This window comes from Larus michahellis, chromosome 1 (assembly GCF_964199755.1).
Source record: "Larus michahellis chromosome 1, bLarMic1.1, whole genome shotgun sequence".
NCBI lineage: Eukaryota > Metazoa > Chordata > Aves > Charadriiformes > Laridae > Larus > Larus michahellis.
In genome coordinates, this window is record NC_133896.1 from 126,306,910 (window position 1) to 126,333,342 (window position 26,433).

The 26,433-nt window shown below is 41.4% G+C and overlaps 1 protein-coding gene across 3 annotated transcripts; it reads left to right on the forward strand.

The window, feature by feature from the left end:
- The first annotated feature begins 20 nt into the window (after positions 1 to 20).
- Positions 21 to 25,616, forward strand: RRP1B (ribosomal RNA processing 1B). Of its 3 annotated transcripts, none has more exons than XR_012589360.1 (17): positions 21 to 275; positions 5,292 to 5,374; positions 6,302 to 6,359; positions 7,082 to 7,167; positions 8,180 to 8,241; positions 10,323 to 10,452; positions 11,879 to 11,943; positions 12,503 to 12,666; positions 13,239 to 13,333; positions 14,811 to 14,908; positions 15,382 to 15,401; positions 15,800 to 15,925; positions 16,729 to 17,456; positions 19,836 to 19,982; positions 20,719 to 20,785; positions 22,258 to 22,509; positions 23,298 to 25,616. XR_012589360.1 is itself a non-coding variant. In XM_074603025.1 (17 exons), exons 3-17 carry the CDS (start codon positions 5,345 to 5,347, stop codon positions 22,446 to 22,448), a joined length of 2,067 nt encoding a protein of 688 aa, XP_074459126.1. In that variant the 5' UTR covers positions 56 to 275; positions 1,544 to 1,772; positions 5,292 to 5,344; the 3' UTR covers positions 22,449 to 25,616. The 3 variants fall into 3 exon arrangements, 2 of the variants coding, with proteins under 2 accessions (XP_074459111.1, XP_074459126.1); XM_074603025.1 differs by adding an exon at positions 1,544 to 1,772 and having other exon boundaries at positions 56 to 275; positions 22,258 to 25,616; XM_074603010.1 differs by having other exon boundaries at positions 22,258 to 25,616.
- Positions 25,617 to 26,433: the final 817 nt, after the last annotated feature.

Below are 26,433 nucleotides of genomic sequence, written 5' to 3' on the forward strand. Positions count from 1 at the left end.
ACCGCCCTGGCGCCACGGCGGCGCCCGCCCTGTGATGACGGCAAAGGCGGGCGACGGGGGTGTGGGTGATGCCATCGGGCGGCGCCTGGTTCTGCTCTGCTCTGCGCGGCGCGGACGGGCCGGGCCGGGCCGGGGACAGGCCATGGCTCCCGCCGCCGTGCAGCCGCCCGAGATCCAGTTCGCGCAGCGTCTGGCCGCCAACGAGAAGCGCATCCGCGACCGCGCCCTGAAGAAGCTGCGGGGCTACATCAACGTCCGCACCCAGCGCCCCGCCGGTAGGGCCCGGCGCGGCGTGGCACGGCGGCGCGGCGTGGCCCGGCGTGGCCCGGCACGGCGCTGCCTGGGGGTGGCGGGGCTGGAGCGGCGGGGACCGGGATGGGGCCGGGGGCCGGGGCCGTCAGTGTCGCGGGGGAAGCGGCGGCGGCCGGCGGCTGGCGGGGGGTGGGGAAGCACGTGGGGCGGGGAGCCGCCACCCGGCTCCGGTGCCCCGGTCCCGCAGCCGCCGCCTGCGGGGACTCTGGGTTGTTTTTTGGTTTTGGGGTGTTTGGGGTTTTTTTGTTGTTGTTGGTTTTGGTTGCTTTTGATTTTTTACTTTTACGCATCAATTTCATCACAGGGCGCCGGCGGCCCTTAGCGGAGCGCGGGGCTTTTGGGATCCTCACCCGTAAGGTTTCCCCGCGGGCAGGCCGGGGAGGATCGGGGAGGATTTTGCTGACAGCACTAACACTGCGGGGATCAGAGCGGTACAGCTCACGTGCTATACCAGGAATATCTATAAACATATACATATATATATATTTCCCAGGAACAGGAGGTAAAGGCAGTGAGCTGACCCAGACTAAACCTACGCCAGTGTACGGAGCATTGTCGTGGTTTAACCTCAGCCAACAAGTGGGACCACGCAGCCGGTCACCCACTGTCTTCCCCCAGCAGGGTAGGGAGAAGAGGGAGAAAAGAAGGGGGAAGGAAAAAAAAAAAATACATGCGTTGAGATAAAGGCATTTGAATGGAACAGTGATGGGAAAGGGAAATAACAGTAATAATAATATGGGTAGAAGAATATACAAAATAAAGTGATATAACACAAGTCACTCTCACCACCGGATGACTGATTATGCAGCCCATCCCGAACAATGATCACAGATCCCTGCCCCTTGGCCAACCACCATTTATATGCTGAGCATGGGATCTATGGTATGGAATATTCCTTTGTCCAGCTTGTCCTGTCTGTGCTCCCTCTATGGGAAGCTGAAAAAGTCTTTGACTAATGTAAACGTCACTTGGCAACAACTAAACCAATATGTGTTACCAACATTATTCTCATACTAAACACAAAACACAGCAGCTACTAGAAAAAAAAAATTAACTCCAACCCTGCTGAAACCAGGACAAGCATATAATTTTTATTTTCTGCTATGCTGTCTGGTGAGGTGGTGGCTGCCTGTTTCCGGGACTGATATTCAGGGGCATTGGAGGGAACTGAGGAAAGCTCAGAAGTGTTTCACCACTTGTATAATTGCAGTCAATTCTGTTCCCCATTCAGGTTATCTGGGTTACCTCCGCATTCATGGTATCAAAAGCTTTTTTCTAACAAGGTTTATTATCCTACTTGGAGTTGTGTACTGCCACTTTAGTACCAAGAGTCCAGTGCGTGGCCACTTAAGTGATGTCCCTGGAGACAACTTGTCTAATGCGAGTCTGAAGCTGCTGGCACCTGAAGTGCCTCCTGTGCACTCTCTCCTCGTGGATGCAAGTTATAGGAGGTTTATGAGGTCAGTCGTAGCATTGTGTGAATGCTAGGATCCAGTTCAGTAAACCCTCCCGTTGGAGTGATAGGGAACACAGAGTGGAGATGTCCAAGAGATTCTGTGATGTTCTGGACTGTTTTTTCCAACACGCTGTGTTTCAAGCTGGACACAACGTGGGAGGAAACTGTTCATGAGCATTTGCAGAGCACTCTGTCTGACCTAGTAAACCTTCCTGCAGCATTGGGAAACTGGTACAGAGATTTATGCATACACACTCCTTTGGCTTTCAGGAAGCCAGCCTAGACTGGCACCCCAAAAGCTAAACTGAAACTGGAATGCTGGTTCAACCTGAGTAAATTCCTTGAAAAGGTACTGGGGAATAGATGTTTTTTCTTCCCCTTAGCCTCTGCCCTTTCCAAATAGCATTTGACCCATTAGCCACATTTGACAGAGGGAAGAGCACATAAGAACAACCTTACGGGGTCAGGCCAGAGAGCTAGATATCCCGTTATCCCATTTCTGAGAGTTATGATAGGTCTAGCGGTTGCCTGAGGACTAGTAAGAGCAAGTGGGTGTATTTCTCCCAAGCACCTTCTGAACCACCAGCTATTTTTTGCTCTGGAGACTTGCTAACCTGGACACGGCTTCTTTGCATTCAGTAGTGCTCGGTGCATCTCATTGCAAAGTGCAAAGATTCATTTAAGTTTGTGGCAGTAGCCTGCCAGATGGACAGGAGTGCCCTAACTGAAGGAAAAGGTGGCAGGTTAAGCTAATGCCTTAAGATACTAGGAAACCACCACAGGGAAATTGTCAGTTGGGATGCAAACCTTTTGCATGTTAAAGTCAGCCCACCATGAAATGTAAATGAGTAAGAAACAAGGGTGACTAATTTCCAGAGCTCTTAGATTGACTTACTGTTACGTATTAGTCAAGCTAGTAATATTTAAACAAAGGTTAACTTCTCTGGACTTGGAGAGAAAGTGTTGTGTTCAGGAGAGAGATTTTTTTTTTTAAAGTTATTTATTAATTCGCTGTCTTATATCCAGTGTTCTGAGAGAGATGAGGCTCATACATTAGATAACCCAGGTAGATACCCTAACTGGAACAGTTGAGAACATGCTAACTTTTGAAAGAGGTGGTGGAATTCACCTGACACTCACCTCAGTCACATGTTTCGTAGGTAGGACAGGACGGCTCGGTATGGTCTGCGCTACGGCAGAATTACGGGTTGTGCTGGGGCGAAAAACTAGAGCTTTTCATTTTCAACAAGAAGTTAAACTCTACAGAAGGCACAGAACTACTGAAGCTCTGAAGTCATTGTGTGTGCATGTGAACTTGGATAAGCACATTATTCCTTGGAAGGGGACCTTGTTTTCTTATTAACTCATTATTAAAATCCTTGCCTTGAAAGAGAAGAAGAGCATGCTGTACTGGGCTGGTAATAGGAGGGTATCTTTATGGAGGCAATTGGTAAATGAATTGGTGAAAGAGTAGTAAATAAGAGTAACTTTTATAAAAGAGGAACGATTGCAGAGTGGTTTTCTATGTGACAGAGCTGCGCTTACTTGGGCACAGATCTATAAATGATTTATGTCATTTCCACTGAAATGAGCCCGTGAGGATCTGGTCCTTGGAGATTATCTAGAACAGGAAAAATTGCCACAATTTTAGGGATAGCAATGTCAAAACAGCATTAACTCCCAAACAGAAATACTAACAAGGCTTGCATTAAAGTAGCATGTCTTCAGTGAGTGGTTGCAATGTTACTGATCCAAGCTCCTGCACTCTACATAGGGACAAACTTACAATCCAAGCCCTAAAACCAAAATCTTTCTTGAGGTATCTTTAAGTTTTGCACAGTGTGGTCGCTAATACAATAGATACAGGTTTTTGAATACCTTGCTTGAATGATTGTTATTTGCCAGCTGTGGATGGTGACAGCAGAGTGCATAAGGTGGAAAACCCAATCTCGAAAGTTCTCTTTGAGTGACTAGGATAAGAAATGAGCTCTAAAACATTTTGATCAGGGTCCTTTGTCAAATGGATGAGGGACTGCCTAGAAGACTTCAAAAAGCCCGCCGTGTATGAAAAGCAACTCCGTGGAAGTCTGTGTTCCCTTAGACAGGGAAGAACTCCTGAGCCATCTTTATAGGTAGCAGCTGACATCCCCTGGACATGAGCCTAATGTCTGATCCCTCTGTAGAGTTAGTGCTGCGTGTGAGGTTAAGCCTGCTTCTTACTGCTACGTATATAGCGTATAATTCTGTTAATACATGTTATTAATTTTAATATTTCAATGAATATTAAATCAGTGAATCCAACTTTCATATTTAATCTTAATATTACTGACAAATCTAAGTTAAATTCATAATTAATGCTTAATATTACTAGACATATTGCTTCCTATGTAGCATTTTTGCATATTTCCTTTACTCAGCTCTACTTCCATTCTTTTTAACCAAGCATGACTGTAGACAGTTTAACATGTTTACAATTTTTTGTCTGAGTGGAGAATGGTGCAGTAGTGATAACTGCTTTCAAATGATTTGGTCCCAGGAGGAGGTACTTAATTTAGACCTAGCACTGGGTCTCAGGCTTTTTGATTGTGAGACCCCCTGAAAATTTGTCAAAAGTGACAGTGATCTTTTTGGAGCAAATTTGAGCTTACTGAAGATCATTACCTTTTTAACATGATTTTTCTTGAAATTACTTGAGAGTACTTAATAGGACATAGTTTGAAAATAGCTGTAGGTAGGTTACTGTAGCTACCTTGTAACAGTATGTCATTATAATTTTACTTCCCAGAAATATGTGTGATGTCATGAAGAATCTATTTTTTAAAACGCTCTTGAACAACTATTACTGATAGTAAAATTTTCTTTTTCGTGTAGTACTTCCCTTTTATAGTGTGTGATTTTGACTAGAACGTGATTTTTTTATACTGTTAATAGTGAAAATATTCTTTGCTGTTAAAATTCAGATGACACCGTACCTCAAGACTAACTGTAAGGAAAGTATTTTCATTAGGGTTTCTCAGACTCTTTGATTATGCATTTTAATATCGAAATAAATTTATTGACTGCTAGATGCCTATTCTGTCAAAATAAGCCCCTAGTAAGGAAAAAAACGATTGGTAAAGTGAGGCTTTATTAAAAAGAAAAAACAACAAAACCCCCTCAAATCATTGTCAGTTATGCTTGAGGGTTCGCACATCACCTCTGTTGCAAAATTAGACATGATGCCCTCATTAAAAATATCTCTCAGACTTCGTGCTAAAAGTATGCCAGAGGGATTTATCAGAATTCATCTCATCTGTAAGTTCTTTGAAATCTTTTTTACTTTGGTACAAAATAGAAGCTTACTATCATGGAATCAATGAACAATGCTAAGTTGCCTTTCAATTAGCGTGCTTCCAGTAGGAACCAAGGTTTGCGCAAAAGAATGTAACAAAAACAAAGAAGAAAGCAGGGAACAGAGGAAACTGCATGAAAACATTTTGGTGGAAATGTGGGATTTGTCATTCAGACTTCTTCTGTGCTGTAGGTGGCTTCAGCCAGGAAGAGCTGCTAAAAATATGGAAAGGCCTGTTCTATTGTATGTGGATGCAGGATAAACCTCTGCTACAGGTATAGTAACTGGTTTTATATTTGCTTGAGTGAGTCTTTTCTAAAATACACTATAGGGACACACCAATTTGGAATAGTAAAGATGACCTTAGTGAGTTTTGCTCACGTTTTTTTTTCTTCTTCCCTTGTTGCACATATGTGACATGTGCAGGAGGGGTGACCGTAACTCGGTGATCCTGACCACATGAACCAAAGCCTAAATGATATCATGTTTGGAGTCACCCTCTGAATGGCAGGTGTAGCAGTTTATCTTCCAAAACCAGAACTGAAATATATACTGTTAAGGAGTGTATTGATTTGGTGGAGCTAAAGCAGTAACAGCAGGTTGCCCTTAACTGCAACTACAACATACCTGCAACCTTTAGTTAGCCTTGCTTCAAAGTTTCACACTTCATTTTCTTTTTAGTTATGTGGCACTTCCTCTGCTACCAACTTTGTAGCTCTTACCAGTTTATCTCTACTACCAAATCTTACCCTATTCCCTACTACCAAATTTTAGTAACCTCACCTAATCTGTTTTCAAATCACTTGCCAGTTTACATGAACAAGCTTTATCTCACACATAGCACAGCGAGCTCCACCTACAATTAAGCTATATGAAAACAGCACCCCTAAAGTTTTACATCATTGGTTAATTTAAATAAATGGGATTTTTCTCCTCCTGGTTTAATTTTGTCTGCTGTCCTAAAAAGATGATTTGTGTAGAGATCTGTTGAAATGAACAGGGCTTGATGCCCTTGAATCATCTCTTTCAACTGACCTAATCCCAGTGAAGGGATAACTGCACTACTAAAGCAGCTGTTAAGAGAATATTTTTAATTTTGAGGGATGTTTCATGATATTCATACTCCTTGCTGTTTTCTGATTGCGTGTTTAGTGAGGAGACCAAGCTCCGAAACATGCTAAACTAACTATATTTACTTTTAGGAGGAACTTGCAGACAATATCTCACAGCTTATCCATGTGATTCAGAATACAGAGGCTCGTAAGTACTAATTCACTATGTAATTCGTTGTAAGGTACTTTCATCTTTGGTGATTTTGAGGCCACTATCACAGTGCCAGCATAAAGGCAGCCAGATAGGGGTGCTGCTTTGTTTTTCATCTTTGCTTTTTGTCCAAGTGGTGTGTGTGTGATTGCATTAAGGGAAGCGTGAGGCGCTGTTTGTTTCTGGCTGTTGCAGGGAAAGAGTTGTATCTCCAGTGTGATAAAAGTGAGGCTTTGCAGAGCAGGTAACAGAGTAAACTTGTCCCCTTACTTTGCCATTCTGCATGGACTTAATTGTTCTGTGTATTTCCTACTCAAAACCAACCTTGTTTCATGAGCTGTTAAGCACCTAGTATCCAAAATGCACTTGAAATAGAGTGCTAAGTCAATGCCAAAACTTGCATGGGTAGAAATGAGTGCTGAATGGATATTTTGCTCTAATTTGTGTGTTTATAACACAAAATAGATAGAAAGCTGTGCCTGTAATTACACTTGTCTTTGAAAATAGCTGTGTGCCTTTTCTTATGTTGTTCTGGAGTTTGTCTTGTCCTTGTACCTGCCTCAAGAATGTCTTCCTGTGTCTCTGTCCCCATCCCTAGGGAAATCCCTAGGGAAATGCATCCCTTTCCCGCATCAAAGTGATTTCTTGAGATTCTTTTATGTTAGCAAAATAAACCATTGTGCGAGACACACAGGTATTTTTTTCTTACTCTCTTACAGGACACCTGTTCATCCAGACATTTTGGCAAACTATGAACCGTGAATGGAATGGGATAGACAATCTGCGTCTTGATAAGTACTATATGGTAATACTAACTCTCTTGTAGGTCTTTTCTGCAAGAAAAGGCGCGGTGGTGGTGTGCTGGAAGGCAGCATTGTTTGCACATGCATTTATGTATATTGTAAGAGAAGACAAGTGACTGTCTTCTTGACACATTGCAAGAGATACTTGTTTTAAAGGCTTTTAAATCACTGCAAATATGAAAGCTATTACGGTTCATGTCAGGTTGCAAGTGCTTTCTTGTTTGCCTTCCTTTCTCATTGATTTTTCTACAGAATATAAATACTGTCTCAGAGGACACTGCATCAACATCAGTTATTTAGATCAGACAGTTTAAAGACTTTTTTATGACTGTATAAAGTATTTGTCACTAGAACCCCAACTTTCCACCACTGAAGTATCCACTGTAGTGCATTCAGCTATCCGAATTCTTTCTGTAGGAAAGACTATATTAGAACAAATAGTAAAATCAGAGAGAGAAGAATCTTGAAAGACCTACCTTTTTTACCTTTTGTAAAGAACAAAATCACGTTAATCTTCTTTGAAAGCAGTTAATTGCAGCCATATTCACTGCTGGTTTTTGTTTCTCAATATTAGCAGAAACTGGGTATTTCAGTAAGTGAAGTTTTTTGAGCCAGTTTAATGTATGGCTGTCTCTTAGTGCAAGTTTCAAGTAAATTAAATTATTGTTATCATCTGTCCCATATTGTCTCCAGTTTAAGCTGTGGGGTTTTTTAGATTTGGCCGCACTTAATGAAGAAATCAGGGTGATGGAGCAAGAGAAAGCTGTGTAGCAGAAATGGTCACGGATTTCTCTGGGCTTAGGATACGAAAATAGTTTATTGTCTTTTGAGCTTCACAGCATCCTTCTGTTGCTTGACATGATAGACAAGTCTGTCAAAATGTTCATATGAGGAAGCTTTCTACTTTGTTGTGCTATGAAGAGGTTGACTAAGAAATCTATTCATATTACAGTCACTTCAACTCCTTTATCTGTTTTCATGAACAACATGTATAATGAATTTTGTACTTTGCAGCTAATGCGTAGGATTTTGAGGCAGTCCTTTGAAGTGCTGAAAAGAAATGAATGGGATGAAAGGTAAGCAGATTTCTGAATGTAGTTGCATCGTAAAGAAGTTGCCCAAGTTACCTGCATTAAATGTATTTTCATTTAATAGATCCTTTTTCTCCATAGATGGCGCTGTCATGAAGTCTTAACACTAAGGCTTATTTGTTCTCCAGGTCACTTACAATACGTAGTCTAGAAACAAAGCTAGGTGTTAGCTTCATTAAGTTAAATACACACTGCAATCGATTACTCTCACGTTCACCTAAGGCATTTAGTGCATGTTTCACAGAAAGACCTTTGAGAAAGTAATTCATGTATGCTCATGCAAAACCTGAATGTAGGAGCTTGTCATGTGGTATTCCAAGCATCTGGGAAATCTGAGGGCTCCAAATTTTTAATTGAGTTTGCTAGATTTGACTGATTTAGCCAGGAGAGCTATCAATGGCATATCACCTGTGGAGGAAACTTGCATCCCAAAAAATAGAGAAAATAAATATTTTTTTTGGGTTGTGTTTGTATTTCTTCCATATTCTGTCAAACTGCAGATAATTGCAGTCATCTTACTCTGTCTAGAGCTCTTATGTCACTTCTAAGCTTGCTCTGTGTTTAAGCTGATGAAGAGCTTTAAGTCTTTTAACTAAAAGTGCTTGATAACCTTTATTATTAAAGGTTATCTTTTCTCTCTCTTGCCTTCTGAAATGTGGAGTGCGCATAGGCATGTTTTTGTGGAAATAGAAAGGAATGCAAAGCTAAAGTAACACCCCATCCCCACTGTTCTACCTTAATTTTGCATTGGGTAACTAACCACAGGTTGAAGAGATGAAAATGCTCCTTGACAGGAACAGAAAGGGTGGGAGGAGGTTTGATAAAGATGAAGCCCTTCTTCCCCACTCACAGTCCCGTGGCAGAGACACAGTCACCCAAACTCATCTCTAACAAGGTTTCTTAGGGCTTTGGCCTCCCTTTTTCCAGCTTCACTTGGAGGATGGCTTGGAGGCTCTTTACCACCAGAGGAGGCAGCGTGGGAAGAGAAGATCATAATTCCTTTCTTTGCAGAGTGAGGGAGCTCAGAGTTGAGGGAGCCTTCCCCTCCTAGGTGGAGCCTAAAAGCTGCCTAGAGTGTCTCCCATTTCTCTTTTCTTTTAAAATGGTTTTGAAGAAAGGTGTTTTAAAGTAGACTGAAATAATCTTTATTGCTTTGGAATGCTTTAAATTCTCTTTGGAACTGGAAATGTTTGTTCTGGGCAAAATTACAGGAGGTCCTACAGAACGCATGGGGAGAAAACGTGGAATATACAAAGCTTCGCTTTCCTGAAAGATAGCAGGGATAGGCCTCAGGAAAAAAAAGAAAAAGGTGAAGCAATGACAGCATGTCTCTCTGAGCCATGTCACTTCAGCAGTATTTGTTAGTACTCCAGAAGTCAGTAACTGAACAGAGGCACAGTCCTACTTGTACACAGCTCTTTCCCTTCTGGCTTGAGCTATTGGGATGATGATTTTTTTTTTTTATGCCTAGCTTAGCCCTTGATCTGTTCTTCAGTGTAATTCTTCTGCTCCAAGGGGCAGTGGATAACATGCTTTAACAAAGGCAAAGTCTGCGCAGTTGAAATGAGTTTGAGAAGGATCAGTATTAAATTTCAGCCTTGGGTGTGCACCAAAATGAAAACTGTCTCTTAAAATGGAAGGGTATGAGGTGTTGCCCATCAAGGACAGATGAATGCAACAGCTGTGTCTTTGGAACGCCCTGCTCAAATAGCAGAATCCCTCCTCCTACCCATCAATCATATGGCATAAAAAACTTCAGTGCAAATTAAGGTGTGAATTTTAGAACAGTGATTTTTCAGTGTAACAACCTGCATTGAGTGGATTGTTTGATGCTACAAAATCATCTAGACTGTAAGGAGTTATGATTATGGATGGATTTTTTTAAATTTTGTTTTTAAGATGTGAAAATTAGTCACTGGCTTTATTTCTTATGAGTGTTAAACAGCCATCTTAAAGAATAGGTAAACCTGTGAATGACTAGAATTTGCTTTCAAAGCAAATAGAACGTGAGCAATTAAACGTGAATATCTTGTTCTTTTTCTTTCCTCTCTATTTTTTTTTTTCAGTCTAATTGAACTATTCCTTCCGCTACTAATGAAAGAAGTTATGGACCCAGACAGCAATGCTCCCACTGGGATAAAGTTACATTTCATTGATATCTATCTGGATGAATTGGCTAAAGTTGGTGCAAAGGAGGTTAGAAAATATGTTGTAATTTTCTTCCTGGGTAATGTTGATGGTGGCATGCAGCATTTTAGAACAAATATAACTTTTAGATTATGTGTGTTTTAACAGTTTTAAGTGTAACATAGCAACACTGAATAAGCATGAAGAAAGTGAGTTATTGCAAGTTTTGCTTCTACTTTTTTTCATGTCTTAGTGTAGACAGTGAGAATATAGTAGTTTCACACTCCTGAGTACTGGTATACTGCTCCAAATTGAGGTTGGAAATAGTGATAGAAAAGTTATACCATTCTCATTTGTTTCAATGGAAAGGACTTAACATCTTTTCCCTTGTGTGAATGCGTTTGCCAGTCTTTGCTTTTGCAAAAACTGTTGTAAAGCCTGTTCTTGGCTGATTGTATAATACACCTAAATAGAGGAAGAACATGAGCTTTCAGAGTTGCCTGTTGTTGGCTTCAAACATTGTTGCTCATGCGTTGAGCAATTTACCCTCTACATCCAGTTGTTTATTTTATTGACGACATCTGTGTTTCTCTGCTGTACATTGCTGTTTCAGTTGCCCTTAATTTTGGTTGATGGCACAGTGATGCAGAGTTTTGCAGCAGCTGAAAGCCTGTTAATGCAGCTGTCGCTGCTGAACTTCTTCCAGAGTATTTCTCCTGTTACTCCAGTAGGGCCAGCTGCCCACCGCCCCACATTTCATTCCAGGCTTCTGCTCATCTACCTCCTCTTGTTTCTGGCATCTGATACATCTCCTTGCAATGGACGAAGCTGTTAGCAATTTTCCATTTGTATTCTTTGCAGTCAGTATTGAAAGCAGTCCTGCCTGCAGCTTTTGTGGTTCGGGATTGTGGAGTGTGAGAGAGAAGAGGTCCGCACAGGAGAATTGCCTGCACTTAGAGCCCAAATAATTTCTGCAGCTCCCCAGTCACAAAACTGTGGCTAAGCCACTCACAGGAAGCATGGGGAATTAGTCCTCTAGACTATTTGAAATCACAGCTGATGCTCGTAAATTGAATTTAGGGAAGGATTTTTATCTTTAGTACTACTGTAGCTGGCAGCGTTTTGATCCAAGCAGTCCAGTTAAGAGAAACCCAGATCTTATTCATGTCTGCTATAGACCTTCTTTGTGAAAGTGCACAAAATTATGTAAGTTTTCTCTGCCTGATGTGTCCATATCTAAAATAAGAACCTTTATTGCATTTCTGTAGATTAAAGCCTGCAAAGCAGTCAACATTTTTATAATGCTTCCAGGGAATATCTGGTAGTGGTAACACAAAGTCACTGGATACTCCTGTCAGTTGGAATTAGATTGTATACTGAAAGACTTTGACTTAAATTCTTAAAGAAGAACCCCCTACACCAAATATCGGAGGAATTTGAGTGTACACATACAATATTTACTGTACTCATTATTTTTTTCTTTCTAATCATACAGCTCACAGCAGACCAGAATCTCAAGTTCATTGAGCCTTTCTGCAAAATTGCTGCCAAATCAAAGGAGTAAGTTTAATGAAAGGATAAATATTTTTTTAAAAATTAAGGAATTCTGCATATACCACTCCACATGGTAATAAATGGATTGAAGAAGAGTCATAGTATAACTTCAGAATGTAGAGGAAGAAAGATATTTTACTAACGATGTGCACAGTCATTTGAAGATAACTTGTGTTTGTCAAAGCTATAGATAGTCTTCATGGATTTATAAGAATTGTATCAGCCTCTGATGGTTGGTTTTGTCTTTTTTTTTTTTTTTTTTTAAACATGCATAGAACAGCTGAGCTGGTCAGAGTCTTTGTTGTCGCAGTGTAATATAGAGCAGCATATAAACACAGTGAAATTTAAGAGGAGAACATTGGCAGGACACTGTTTGAATTAAAGGACTTCTGTTTAGGAAGTAGCAGCTTCACTTTCCTCATCTGGAGATCTAGATGTTTTTCCATTTTCTTCTTTCTTACCTATTTCCCCCACGTCCCTCGAATTGCCTTTTTTTTAATGTGAGGGGGAGGGTGTGTACATGCTTCTGCCTTTCGACTCTCATCCCTGCTCTCTTGTAACACAGTAGGTGTATGCTGCATGCTGTGGCCACTGGTATCTTTGAGCTCATTGTGGATCAGTCCCCCTACGCCATTGAGGACCTCATGAAAGAACTGGGTAGCAACTGTGATGAGGAGGATGCGTCTGAAGAAGACAAACAGGAAAATGAAGAGGTGCTTAAAACCACAGGTGAGGAGGAACTTATAAATGGCCTTGGTAACGCTTGCTAGGATTTAAAAATCTGTTTCTTTACATTTCTGCTCTGAACCAGTCAAAAACATGTTCAAGGTGTTGTAAGGATAATTGTGTTTTCCTCTCTTCCCTTCAGATGTGCTTAAACAAAGTGACTCCAAAAGAACGTGTTACAAAAATCAGTGGTCTTTATAAAACCAGGCAGTATCAGCTTTCTGCAACAGTGCTAGGTGATAAAATCCAGTCTGGCTTTGGCTCTTGCATGTCCGTAACATTTTTGAAGAAGATGAGGTTTTGGCATTCTGTGGGAGTTTTAGATTAAAAAAATAAAGAAAGCTGAGCAGGAAGGTTTTCAATCCAGATATACTCTGGTACAGACGCAGTTTTTTAAAAGGCACCGAGATAATGCCACAGTTGTGTATTGCATAACGGTGACATAAAGTAGTTAAATCAGATCAGGCTCACAAGATCACATGAAGAAAAACGTACCTGATCTTCTATCAGAGTAGTGTGTGCTAACTCAGTTTTCACAAACTAAACATTAATATTCAGTCTTTTTTTTATAATAGTAGACAGATGTTTGTCAAGAAAATCAGCACAGAGCTCTGAAAAAACAGAGGATGTTTATGAAAATGCTGATGACGATATTGGGACGGTTCTGCAGGTTTGTGGCTTACTGATACTCCCCCTCTGTTTTCTTTTTTCCCATCCCTTTCAAGAGGTACAAAAGTAAAGGATGTTAGTTCAATAAACACGTTATAAACTTTTAATTTCCTTCTGCAATAATGTAAGGTGGTATTTATGTAGTGTGTACTCTCTGGGTAGTTTCTAAGAAAATAAATCCATATCTAAATTCTGAATTATTCTTTCCTCTTTCCCATGTCTTCTTTTTTCTGCTCCTCCCTTCCTGTTTCAAGAGTTCAAAAATGTATGCTAAAAGCCAAGTCACTGCAGTCAATCTGGTGTTTAGCTAGATATTTGCGGGGCTTTTGAAGTTGGTTGGCTTCTCTCTTGAGTAAGAATTAAGGCTAGGAATGTTTGAGAAAGTGATATCAAGTTCAACTGTTCTGTTGATGAAGCAACCATTTGTTATGGCGTGGTCAACACGCTGGAGGGAAGGGATGCCATCCAGAGGGACCTGGACAGACTTCACAGGTGGGCCCATGTGAACCTCATGAAGTTCAACAAGGCCAAGTGCAAAGTCCTGCACATGGGTTGGGGCAATCCCAAGCACAAATACAGGTTGGGTGGAGAATGGCTTTAGAGTAGCCCCGAGGAGAAGGACTTGGGGGTGTTGGTTGATGAGAAACTCAACATGAGCCAGCAATGTGCACTCACAGCCCAGAGAGCCAACCGCATCCTGGGCTGCATTAGAAGAACCATGGCCAGCAGATCCAGAGAGGTGATTCTGCCCCTCTACTCTGCTCTCGTGAGACCCCACCTGGAGTACTGCATCCAGCTCTGGAGTCCCCAGCACAGGAAGGACATGGACCTGCTGGAGTAAGTCCACGGGAGGGCCACAAAGATGATGAGAGGGCTGGAGCACCTATCCTATGAGGACAGGCTGAGAGAGTTGGGGTTGTTCAGCCTGGAGAAGAGAAGGCTCCAGGGAGACCTTATAGCGGCCTTCCAGTACCTGAAGGGGGCCTACAGGAGAGATGGGGAGGGACTTTTTATAAGGTCATGTAGTGATAGGACGAGGGGTAATGGTTTTAAACAAAGACAGTAGATTTTAATTAGATATCGGGAAGATTTTTTTCACTATGAGGGTGGTGACGCACTGGAACAGGTTGCCCAGAGAAGCTGTGGATGCCCCGTCCCTGGAAGTGTTCAAGGCCAGGCTGGATGGGGCTTTGAGCAGCCTGGTCTAGTGGGAGATGTCCCTGCCCATGGCAGGGGGGTTGGAACTAGATGATCTTCAAGGTCTCTTCCAACTTAAACCATTCTATGATCTGTAAAAGTCAGTATACATGTGTAGGGGATGTATATTTCAACAGAGGAAAAAAATGCTTTTGGTTTAAAGGAAGTGGCTGTTTCAAGGATGTGTATGCTACTTGAAGCATTGATAACATGAGTCACATTGGGTTATCTTGCATGAAGAAGCTAACTAAGAAAAGCTGTATCATACTTTCCTCCAACAGTTTGATTATAAGGCTGTTGCTGACAAACTCTTTGAATTGGCGAGCAAGAAAAATACGCCTTCCCTTAACAGAAAGCGTCTGTACAAGCTGGTCAAAAAGTGAGTTCTGTTGAAATACACCTTGCATGTGGCACCTTGTCCAAAACAACTTTTACTTTGCTTTCTCTCCACCCTCGCTTGTCCTGGTCTCGCAGCCCTGGATAATATGCATAAGTTGCCTGAAGCCTGTGCTGCTGTTCCGTATTGTACTAGACAACTGCAGCTAGCTGAAGTTTATCTACCCTGGGTGGATTTGTACTGCACAATGTGACACTAGATTGTATGCGATGCAAGTTACAGATACTGGAGAAGTGTTAAATTGCTTTTTTCTCAGTACTTTCAGTGATTTGGTTTGAGTTTTTGAATTTCTGAGGTATTTCTTCTGGAATGAGTTCTTTGTAGCTTCCTGTGCAAAATATGTTGTTCCTATTTCAGCAAAACCATAATAAGTACAATGCTGCTAGTGTTATTATTGGTACTAAACCAGTAATACTGTTTTGTTTTTCCTTCTCTCCCTTCTTCCCCATCTGCAGGTTCCAGGACTTAGCAGAAGGTAAGGACTGAGCAGCATACAAAGACAGTACCTTCTTTCCGCTAAAGGGAATGTAATAATCCTGTACAATGTGTATTGCAAATCTTTTTTTTTAAAAAAATATATATTTCAAGAATACTCTTTTGGGGATTTTGTGGGGTTTTCTTAAATCTCATTAAGACACATTACATGTTTTGGGTGAGATGGCCAAATCCCCTTCTTAATTGGAGCAACCCTGTACTTTGTCCTTAAATGAGAGAGTATTATTTTTACTTAAATGGAATCACTCGTATGATTTTCTTTCAGGTTGAGTGGGCAACAAGGAGTTGATTTTCTTTCTGTGGGAGTTACACTGTATACAACTGTTAATAGAAATAGAACTATTAGTTTTCAGATACCTTATACTTCCTCCTCAACAGGAATCTTCCCCCGAGATTTTCCTGAAGATGTTTCTACAGATGAAGACGATGATGAATTCAGCAGGGGAAGGCGAAAGAAAAAAGCTCTCAAGCCTTGGGAAAAAAACAAGTTGGAAAAAGTAAAAGGTAAGGCAAGATCAACCTTTGGAAGAGGACAATCTGCTGTCACTTGTGTAACTTGGCAAAGTATCAGAAACAAGAGGTTCTGAAGAAGGCAAACCTGTTGTTCAGGATGTGCTGATTTGTATCATGTTGTGATGAAGGTTAAATGTGAAATTAATGTTTATTTGACAGTGGTGGGAATGTCGTTACCAATTTTGAAGCAAGCATCACCTCAAAAATTTCAATTAAAAGCAGAACTGGAAGCAGTTGTTTGCATTGCTCCATTGAGCATCAGCTGTAGGAAAACAGAAACACGTCAGTCGTCTTAAAATAGGATGACTGTTAGAATGCAGGAATTTGGGGGTGTTTCTGGAAAGGTGAAGGGAGTTACTGAGAACCAGGTGCAAGTGTCTCTAGCATCATGGTTTATATTGACATGGCACAAGCCCAGTCATACTCAAAATTATCTCACCTAACTACTGAACCCCTGAGTTGCCCTTCTGATGTGCTTAACAGGTGGGTAATAACTTTTTCTAGCAATATTGCTCTACAAAACAGGGTTCCTGCAGGGAATGGCTTAGATGTCGGCTGTGACAAGGCAAGATCAGCAAAATATTAATTAGGCCAGGCATCAGAGGAATGCAATGTCCTGACAAGCTGTAGTAGTAAAACTGTTGCGCTGGCTGATAGCAGGAAAATGGTACGCCTATTTTAAAAGAAAAGAAAAAAAAAAAAGGGGGGGGGGGAATAGAATAGAATTCAGTTGTTTGAAGTACCTTTGTGTTTCACATCTGTGTTATATGACATTCTTTTTGGGATGGATTTAGAGGATGAACAAGAGACGTCAAGTGCAAAGGAGGCATCAGTTTCCCAGAAGAGGAGGAAAAAAAGAAAGAGGGACAGACCAAGTGCTGATTCTGGAACAGCTGATGGAAATTGTGAGGAAGGCATAGCTGAAACATCTGGATCTAATGTTTCTAGCCAGGGAAAGGTGCCAGAAAATAACAAGGAAAGGAAGAAAAAGAAATTGCTAGTAAATGAGGCAAATGAGACCACAAACGTAGTAACTGACACCAGAGAAAATCACAGTATCTCTGCACAGAACAGTCCAACAGACGCAGAACAGAGTAAAAAGAGTCAGCTGAAGAAAATGAACCCAAAAGTGCAAAATGTTCCTGTAAAACCAGTGTGTCGGAATGGACCAGCTAATGCCAGTGAGGCAGAGGACATCAACTCATCTGTCACACCGTTAACTCCTAAGGTTGTGAAAAAGAAACAGACAGCAGGGGCTGTCTTGGTGAATGGGGATACCCCTTTGCAGCAAACTGGCATGAAATCCATCAAGGAGACCCTGTCAGGAGATGCAGGCTCTGAATCAGTGTCCTCCAGAAAGGTCAAATTGAAGACAAAGACAAAGCTAGTTGGTTTGGAAGGGATGAAAGTCTCCAGCCAGAAAGCAGCAACCTTGAAAAAGAAGAGAAAAGTAAAAGAGGTGCTAAATCCTGTTGAAGCCAATGGAGTTCTGGAGACTGCATGCAAGAAGAGCAGGAAGGGGGTACGTATATCTCATTCTTTTCTCTGCCTTCTTCAGAAGAACTGCCGGGCTCGTTTTCAAATTTAGCTTTAGCTTTCTGAGTGTGGGGCTTTATGGGCAGGCTGCGTGCTCATGTCATCGTGCATTGTCACCAAAAAGAACTCAATTCCCCAGAAGTCCCCACCCACCACCATGGTCTTAGACTCTCCTGTGCAATGACAGTAAAGCCTGTGCCAGCTACTCAGCTGAAAGAACTCATCTAGCTGAAACTTGGGTTGTAGGGTATGGGGTTGTCTTTTTCTTCGTCTTTTTTTCTTTTTTTTTGGTCCCTGGATTAATTACTCTTTTGCATTGGGTCCCTGGTTGAGCTTGCAGCATGTTCACAAAGGGCATATTTTGGCAAAAGGATGAGAATCGTAGAACAGGAAGGTGGAACATCCCTTTTTCAGCAACCGCAGCCACACGTAGATAAATATAAGCTCCTTGTGAATTTGTCTACAGCAATTCCAATAGTGCATTCTTTTCCTAGCTCGCTTCTCTTAAATCTCAAACAAATTGTTAGTGCTGTATGGGGAAAGTATTTGGGGAAAGAGTGAACAGAGAATATGACACTGTGACCTTGGATGTCAGAGCCATTGATGAGGGAGTAGAATGGGGTTGATTTTGCTGAGCGATTTGAGAGTCAAGAATTATTTTGCACTATGTATTTTAGGTAGCATGGCTAAGAGAGAAAATGCAGGGGTTCTTCCCTCTCCTGCCACTGAAATTCTTTTTAACTGCTCATTTCCTGCTTTTTTTCCTGTTGCATAAATATTTATTGCATGTTGCATACCTCGTCTTTCTTTCTCTATAAAAGCTTAGTTTCTAAGAAAATACGATTATGCCACCCCCATCTCTGTAAAACTTTGCTGCAACTGACCAACAGGTTCAAAGTCGTGCGATAGATTCTAGATGAAGTCCCTGCAAGCTTCACGGAAATTAGTTGTTGGCGCAAATTAGCATAGCCACTGAGGGAAAGGCAGCAGCATGACGCCAGCACTTGTCTGTTGGCTGGCTGGCCAGTCAGCGCATGGGCTAGCGGGCCACTCTTCTCATGTGTAATTCCAAATGAACTATAGCATTTGCTGTTTCTTGCCCAATTCAGGTAGCTGTGTGTATATGTGTGTGTTGAGTGGGAGCGCGGGGATGGTGACAAGGAGACAAATTTGGGAATTGAGTCGGAGGAGAATGAGAGTATTGATATAGGAAAGAACAGGGCAGGGTAACACTAAAATGCACAAATGTGGAGGAAATCAGGCTTTGTTTTCATTGCTTGAGAAATAAAATGTTGGTTTATTTCCTGGTTTTAGTTATGTAATACTGGTCTTGTGCCCAGAAATCATGAGGGGCATGTTTTGATTCTTGATTTCAAAGACAACACACGCCTCCAAAGAATTAGCTTCAAATATGGAGAGGGAGGAGGAGGGGGAGAAGGGGAAAAGTCAGAGAAGTTCAGCACTGTTTCACAGTTGTCTCCAGAATTCAGAAAGCTAAAAGACCTACACTTTTTCACTTTATGTAATGCAGAAATGTTTTTCAAATCAAAAGAGGCCATATCCCCTGGACGTTTTCCACAGCACGGCTGCGAATTGCTTACGGAATTTGACATCTGTAGGTCGCTGTGAAGCATAGCTGAACTTTCCCCCACAGTAGTCCACAGATATCTGGGGCCCATAGACAGCAGGTTGGAAAGCTCTGGAGCAGTGCGCTTCATTAGCGGCACTGCCAGTGCAGGTCCTAAGAATTGCCTTGTGCTGGATGGAGAGAAGGATTGCTTTAAATGGCAATCCTCGGGATGAGTTTGAGGCAGCAAACTAGTAGCAATACACAATAGCTGGATTTCTGAGAGTAGAGACAGACTTCGTACTCCACTTTTTTTTTTTTTTTCCTCCAAAGTCTCCATCTTAGCCTAAAGCTGGGTTTGTTCATTAGTTGCGTATCTTACGCATCCGTAGGTACCACAGAAGAGATTTTGCTTAAGGGCAAGGAAAAAAAAAGTCAGCGCTTGTGTGCAGGAGAGTTGGGTCCATTATAAGGTAGCCTCATGCACATAAAGAAAACCTCTGTCTTTGCACTCTGACGAGCCGGGCAAATGCATTACACGTTCTTCCTTTGCTTTGCAATGCCCTTCCTAGTTCAGCACAGAACCTACTTAAACTTCTGTTTTCAGTCATGCTAACTGCAAAACTAACTCCTGAGAGTTAACCATGATAATTAGCTTATGTGAGTACCAACTAGCTGTCTCTCAGCTGTGCCAATATTTACAGAAGCCATGTGTGGTAAGCTCTGATCACTGTACTAGGTAGAGTTAACTACAGCATTTTTGTACTGAGAGCATTTTTTGCTTTCCCTCCCTTACAGGAAAGCAGCACTGCTCTATCACCGTTAAAGAAAAAGAAAGCAAAACCAGGAAGTGATTTTGTAAAATTTGAAAAACCAACTGTACCAAAGGCAGTATTCTTCAGGAAAGCCAGAAGCACCATCTCTTCCACCAGGGCATCCATGCAGGTAATGTGATCTTGCAGATGGCAGCCAAGTCCGAGCACAGTTCTCTTCCCACGCTGCCTGCCCCAGCAAAGGGCAGGACCTCTCTCATGCTGTCTTTTCCGCTCTTAGTCTCCTAACATGGGCAGATGAAACTGGAAATGCTGTTGCATTTCCTTGTAGACAGAGTCACACATGGCTCCAGAGTTTCAGAAAATGAGTTGTAGGCATCTTCAAAGTCTCTTTTCCCCCCCCGCTTTCAAAAATATTTTCGTGTTGAAAGGACTCCGTTCTGAAGGAGTTGCTCATTTTGCAAGACAGCAAAAACATAAACTGACTTTCAGACTTGCTAAGGGACTCTGAGCCTCCCGTTTCTTCCTATTTGTGGAAGCTGGCAACAGTACAGGGCTTCAGAAGACTTCCCTCTTTTCTAAACCTTTTTAACACATAATATCTTTTCAAGCCCTCTTTGCACTTTGAGGCCGGAGTGCAGCAGGGCCAATGTATATAATACACAAATATCTTCTGGTTTATTGTTGAATTACATAAGGATGTTAAGGAAAGCATGTGAGTTCTCTACAAATGGAATATGTTTGCTTTTGGCTAGAAAAACTGCTGTCTTAGCAGGGGTCACTGCAAGACGGTTGGGGGAGTTCTAAATCAAATGAAGTAGGCTGCTTTACATTGGTTTTGATGGGATGCAGGTAAAAGAATTTGTAGCATTGCCTCAGAAATCTTATTTTATTTCATGTCTTTATAGCTGAACAAGCTGCAGTCGTCCAGCTCCAAAAAAGTGACGTTTGGCTTGAATAAAAACATGACTGCTGGTGAGTCTAATGCATCTGTGTGTCTCCACAATCTCTCTTGTAGCCACGGAAGGGGGAAGCTGTACACACTTATACACACCTATAGTCTTCCTCTCTGAAACAGGAGGATTCTGATCCTTTTTTGTCTCAATATTTGTATATAGTTTACAAACCACCCTCAAGTTCCCATCCAGAGGAGATGATAAAGTTTAGGACATTCATCGCAAGAGCTAGATCTGAGTGATTCCAGGGGGCTCCGTTACTGATTTGCAGAAGGAGCCTTCTGGATCGAAAACAGTGCAGCAGAGCGATCGACTCTCCCTCCTGAGCTGCCTGCTCTGTAGGGCACCTCTTAGGGAAACGGATGCACGTCACAGTCTGCATTGCTCACTTCTGTTTCCCAGAACAAAGGTGCTGATACGCTGATGAGCTTGGGCTGTTTAATAGCAAAGTTTCAGTTTCATCTTGTCTGCCTGTGGTTTGTTAATGGTCGTGAGTCGATAAATGTCAGTTCCCTTCTGGATCCCACTTGCAAGCAGACAGTGTTTTCGCTGTTAAATAAATGTCTTGCTCCATAGCATAAAAGTTAATTCCATGTATTCATTTTGCAATTTTTTTTATCTCTCTGAGGTGTGCTATAGGCCAAGTTCAAATGGAGAATAGTGCGTTTAGATATATATAACTCTATGTTAATATAACATAGCTGCACAAAGAGAAATAAATGCCTACCTGCTGGCAGAAGGGATAACAAAAAGTCTCTAGAGCAGTGCTGTTTAAGAGTCAGAGTTGACCCACCTCTTACCAATCGTCATCTTTTAAACTGAAGTGAGGTGTTCTTCAGGATAGCTGGAACACTTGTTTCCGAGGAGTAGGCCCAGAGTCTCCAGTGGTCTATGAAACCATGGGGGATGGTTCACAGCCTCTCTGTGCAACAGACCCCCTTCTCAAAGGGACTCTGCTAAGAGATGTGCTTCTCCATTTTTTCTGCAGCCTTAGGCTGCTAATCCTTAGTGATGGACTTAGAGATCTAAGTCAGACTTCCAGGGATGGGCAACTCCACAATAGATGGAAGGGCCCAGTTATTCCAGGAGTTGTATTTCATAGAATCATAGAACGGTTTGGGTTGGAAGGGACCTTAAAGATCATCTAGTTCCAGCCCCCCTGCCATGGGCAGGGACACCTCCCACTAGACCAGGCTGCTCAAAGCCCCATCCAGCCTGGCCTTGAACACTTCCAGGGATGGGGCATCCACAGCTTCTCTGGGCAACCTGTTCCAGTGCCTCACCACCCTCACAGTAAAGAATTTCTTCCTAATATCTAATCTAAATCTTCCCTCCTTCGGTTTAAAATCGCTACTCCTCCTCCTGTCACTACACTCCCTGAAAAAGAGTCCTTCCCCATCTCTCCTGTAGGCTCCCTTTAGGTACTGGAAGGCTGCTATAAGGTCTCCCCAGAGAGTATTTCTTTTAACTGGTTTGCGTGTTTTTCAACAGAGTTTAAGAAGACTGACAAAAGTATATTAGTAAGCCCAGAAGGACCCTCCCGTGTGGCTTTCAATCCTGAACAGAAACCCCGTCATGGGGTGCTGAAGTCACCCACAGGTACCCCAGCAGGACAGCCTCAAATGAAGAAACCATTTACTATAGCAGCTAAGAAGAGACCAACTGCTATGGACTTCTTTTAAACCAACAGATGTGGCCTACTTTTGTACAGGACATTTTGCTAACCTAGAATGTTCCCTGGAGGTATTTTGAACTTCTTTATTTTTTTAAGTTAATACAAATTGTATATACAAAATTCTGATTGTGACCTGGGTCATCGCTATTTTGACACCACTTCAGCTGTATCTTGAAATACTTTTGTGTATTTACAGAAAAGAAACAAAATCCAATCTCTGCTCAGGTTTGGTCTACAAAAAGTATGGTCTCTGCCCATGTCATTCCCTAGAGACTTTTTCATTTAATTAAGGAATGTTCAGGGTTTGATTGTTCCAGTGGGGTTTTTTTTGAGCCAGTTTAAGAAAACTTGCACTTCATGCTATTAAACTGTCTTTCATTGGACAGAGCTTAAAATGGAAAAAGACAATGTAGATTTTAAACCTCGTAGTTCATTAATTTTAAAATTTTACCCCATCATTTTTCATATGTCACCCTTGGCATCCTGTTAATTCTTCTTCTGGAAGTAACGATTACCTCATTTCTCTGTTTAATAACAGCTGGACTTGGGTAGCTTTACAGGTAGGAAGCAAGCTTTCCCTGGGATAAGAAGCGCCTGGCTGCTCGGGTGGTCACTGTTACAAATAAGCCTTCACAGCTGGTTGCCTGCTGATTTGGGAACAGTCACCACATTATTTTCAGTAACACAAGTGCCAAAGCTGGCTTACGCTTTCATGTTGTAAGCTGGCTTCTTCTATTTACTGTAACTGAAGTAATGCTCTCACACGGGAGGAATCTTTGATATTTGCAGGTCTTCCCACCACCCCCACTGTTGTCTTTCCTGAAGGTCTGACGAGACTCCTTGTTTTCTACTTTAGCAGCTGGTGTCACCACATTTTATCAGAACTCGGATCTCATTCAGTGAATGAACCTCTGATTGCCCTAAAGAGAGCTCGATCAGTACGTCTTTGGCTGGGACACACATCTCTCTAAAAGCTTTGGTGCCTCTCAATACAGGATAAAACTTGACAGCCTAGACAGCTTGGTTTTGGTTTTGATGTAGAACGAGAAGAATTTTTTCTGCAGCATTTCCTTGACTTAAGTTTTTATTTGGATATTTTATTACTAATGTGCATGTTTTGTTTCTTCTTTGCTTCTTTGGTAAAGAATGTGGTGTACTTCTGTGAGAGACCATTAATGCATTCTGAGGGGGAGCTGTGAGGAAGCAAAGAGCAAATGAAAATAAAAGCATTTTTTATACGGTTGGAAGATTTTAAATCTTTCTTTGAAAGTTTTGCTTACGTGAATAAGGCAAAGGCTTTGCAGCAGATCTCTACATTAGAGCTCAGCTTCAAAGCACAACCTGGTGCCAAGGCAAAGCTATTCATGAAGCTTCCCACCGGTTACATCTGTGATCCTATAAGAGAGAGGGTAGGTCTGCTTCATTACCTTGTCTTACTATAACTGGTAAACATTGGGCTACTTCAGCCAGCAGAATTAAATTTTGTGACATAATACATTTGCATACTTCAGTACTACTTTTTACCAGTCTTTGATGTTGATCTCTGCCAGATCACACTCCCCATAAGCAACTGGAGTGAAACTGCTTTTTCATGGCTTATCTAGAACTTCTTCTAAATACTTGTGTACTTGTAGATTGCTGGTTGGTCTCAGTTGCTCAGTTCTAATCCGTGCCAGTTCTTGCACTAAGTTTGTGACAGTCCATGGTTTGTGGTACTGCCAGAAAGTCATCTTGCTCATCTTTTCTTGTTTAAAATAAAGGACTGAATTTTATTTGGTTTTGCTTTAATTTGTATTCGTTTGACTCATCAGTAAAGAACTCTGGAGAATACATCTGATACGTGCTGTTTGAGCAATTATTGTTCGTTTCTTTTTTTAAAAAACCTCATTGTATATTAGCATAATGCATTTTTTTTGACAAGACGATGGTAAGTAGGATTTAAGAAAGGCTGTTCAATATGTTGTACTGTTTATCTTGTACTGTGGGTGAGAAGTCTCTTGTGGAATATGCATAAAAGCATTTTGTATGTGCATGGTGGTTAATGCATTAGGTTGAAGATGCCATATTCCTCCAAGGTTATAGATGCAAACAATCAGTAGGTGGATCTGGTGTGCACAGAAAAATCCAGGATCAGGATGCATTGAGGTTTGGTTTTGTTTGGTTTTGGCTTTAATACATATAACCTACTATGGAAATGCATTTAAATGGTTGTCTGGATCTTTTTCTATTGGTCATGGAACCGTTGAACCTGTTGCTTGTCCAAATATTTTGTTGCCCACGGTGCTAAATGGAGAGGGCAGAAATGGCAGTCGTTTTTTTAATCAAAAATTTTAGTGATGTGATTGCTTGTTGGGATTCATGCATAATCCATCTGTGCCATGAAACTGGTGGAGTGTTTTGTAAATATACGTATGTCGTGTGTATTGTCTTCATTGGTGTCTGCAATTTCATTCAGGACAACTTTACAAACAAAAGCCAAGCGCAGTCAATGTATTTTAATCGACATTGTTTGGTTAAATTTAATACGTTACCCAAAATATTTGGATAGTGACAATTCCGATAAATGTTGAAGACAAAAAACGGAGAACTAAATGTGACATCTAGGATATCCACAGACACAATGGTACTGGTATCCACAGCCACAAGGAGAGATGTATCGACAGGAAAAGAGAAAAGAAAAACTGATCTGACCTGCTTGATATCGCTTCATAGGTTTTTTTCATAGTGTTATTCCAGTTCTGCAGCTACTAGTCACGCTGTGAGTCAAATAAGTTAATGTGGCATACCTTTTTAAGGACAGTATTTTGTAATGATTGTCTCTACATTTTTGTTATGAATATGATCAACTTTGGACTTCTCAAGCTCTAATAGTTTATAATTCTTTACAGCTTCACGAGAACTCAAAAGCACAAAATGAATTCAGCAAAGCAAAAAGTTGAAATTATATTCACATTTGGTATACAAGATCTTTTATAGTCTATCAAAAGTTATGTGACTTGGAAAGCATCAGATACCCTTTTTGTCATTTATTTCCTGTGCTTAGACTTAATTACAGGCAGAAAAAAAAAATCCATCTGTCATTTTATGTACCTCTGCAAGAGCATTGTTAATACAAATACAGTGCCTAAGCATTACATCATTTAGTCTAGTCCAATAAACCATCTTTTTTTGTGGACATTGTACTTTGGGAAAATCTGTAAATTTGGGGGGTGGGAGATGGGAGGGTAGCATCCGGCGGGGAGGCACTTGAAAGTACAAAGTGCTTGCATGTGTGCATGTGCTCTGTCTCTTTTTATTGTATTTCTTTTTTATTGTATAAAAAGCCAAACCTGATGAAGACTGAGGCGCATGTCAGAAGTGAGCAGGGTTGTGATAGGATCCACCTGTTCATGCAGCTTGAGCTTCTGACCTTTCCAGTTGGGCCATAGAGTAGATACCAGCAGCTGAAAGACTGCTCAGGAGGAACAAGATCACACGCTGTCATTCCTTGACAATTAAAATTAGTAATTGAAGTGATAGTGTGGCGAGATGTGTACTTCAAAAGTATAATTGTGCAGATGCCAAAGTAGGTAAGAGATGGGCACTCTGAAAGCTGTTTGCTTAGTTGTTAGCAGCAGCACGCCATATGGAGTTAACGTACATACAGGAATCCCGCACAGAGTGTTGCGTCTCCATCTCGGGTACTGACAGGCCCTGCAACTGCACTGGATCAATTAAAAAAATTAATCACATTTTCTTGACAGGCGCAGAATTTTCAGAAATGCAAAAAACTTTATTCAGACAAAGGAAAGTGACCTATCTGCAGCAGTAGCACTAGTAAAATTAAAACAAATCCTCAGCTAAAATGAAAATAGATTTCCTTCACAACAAAGTCCTGTAAAAGTGACATTCTTCTTACATGTTTAAAATAATTCACACATCTAAGTTTCTAGATGGTAGTATGTGTTGAAGACCATAGTGATAGCATACTAAATTAAAGTAAATTAAGTGCT

Coding starts and splice junctions, on each gene's coding strand:
- RRP1B (XM_074603010.1), top strand. CDS start 35: ATGACGGCAAAGGCGGGCGACGGGGGTGTGGGTGATGCCATCGGGCGG. Junction 10,453..11,878: donor CTAAAGTTGGTGCAAAGGAG/GTTAGAAAATAT, acceptor CTAATCATACAG/CTCACAGCAGACCAGAATCT. Junction 17,457..19,835: donor GCAAGAAGAGCAGGAAGGGG/GTACGTATATCT, acceptor CCTCCCTTACAG/GAAAGCAGCACTGCTCTATC.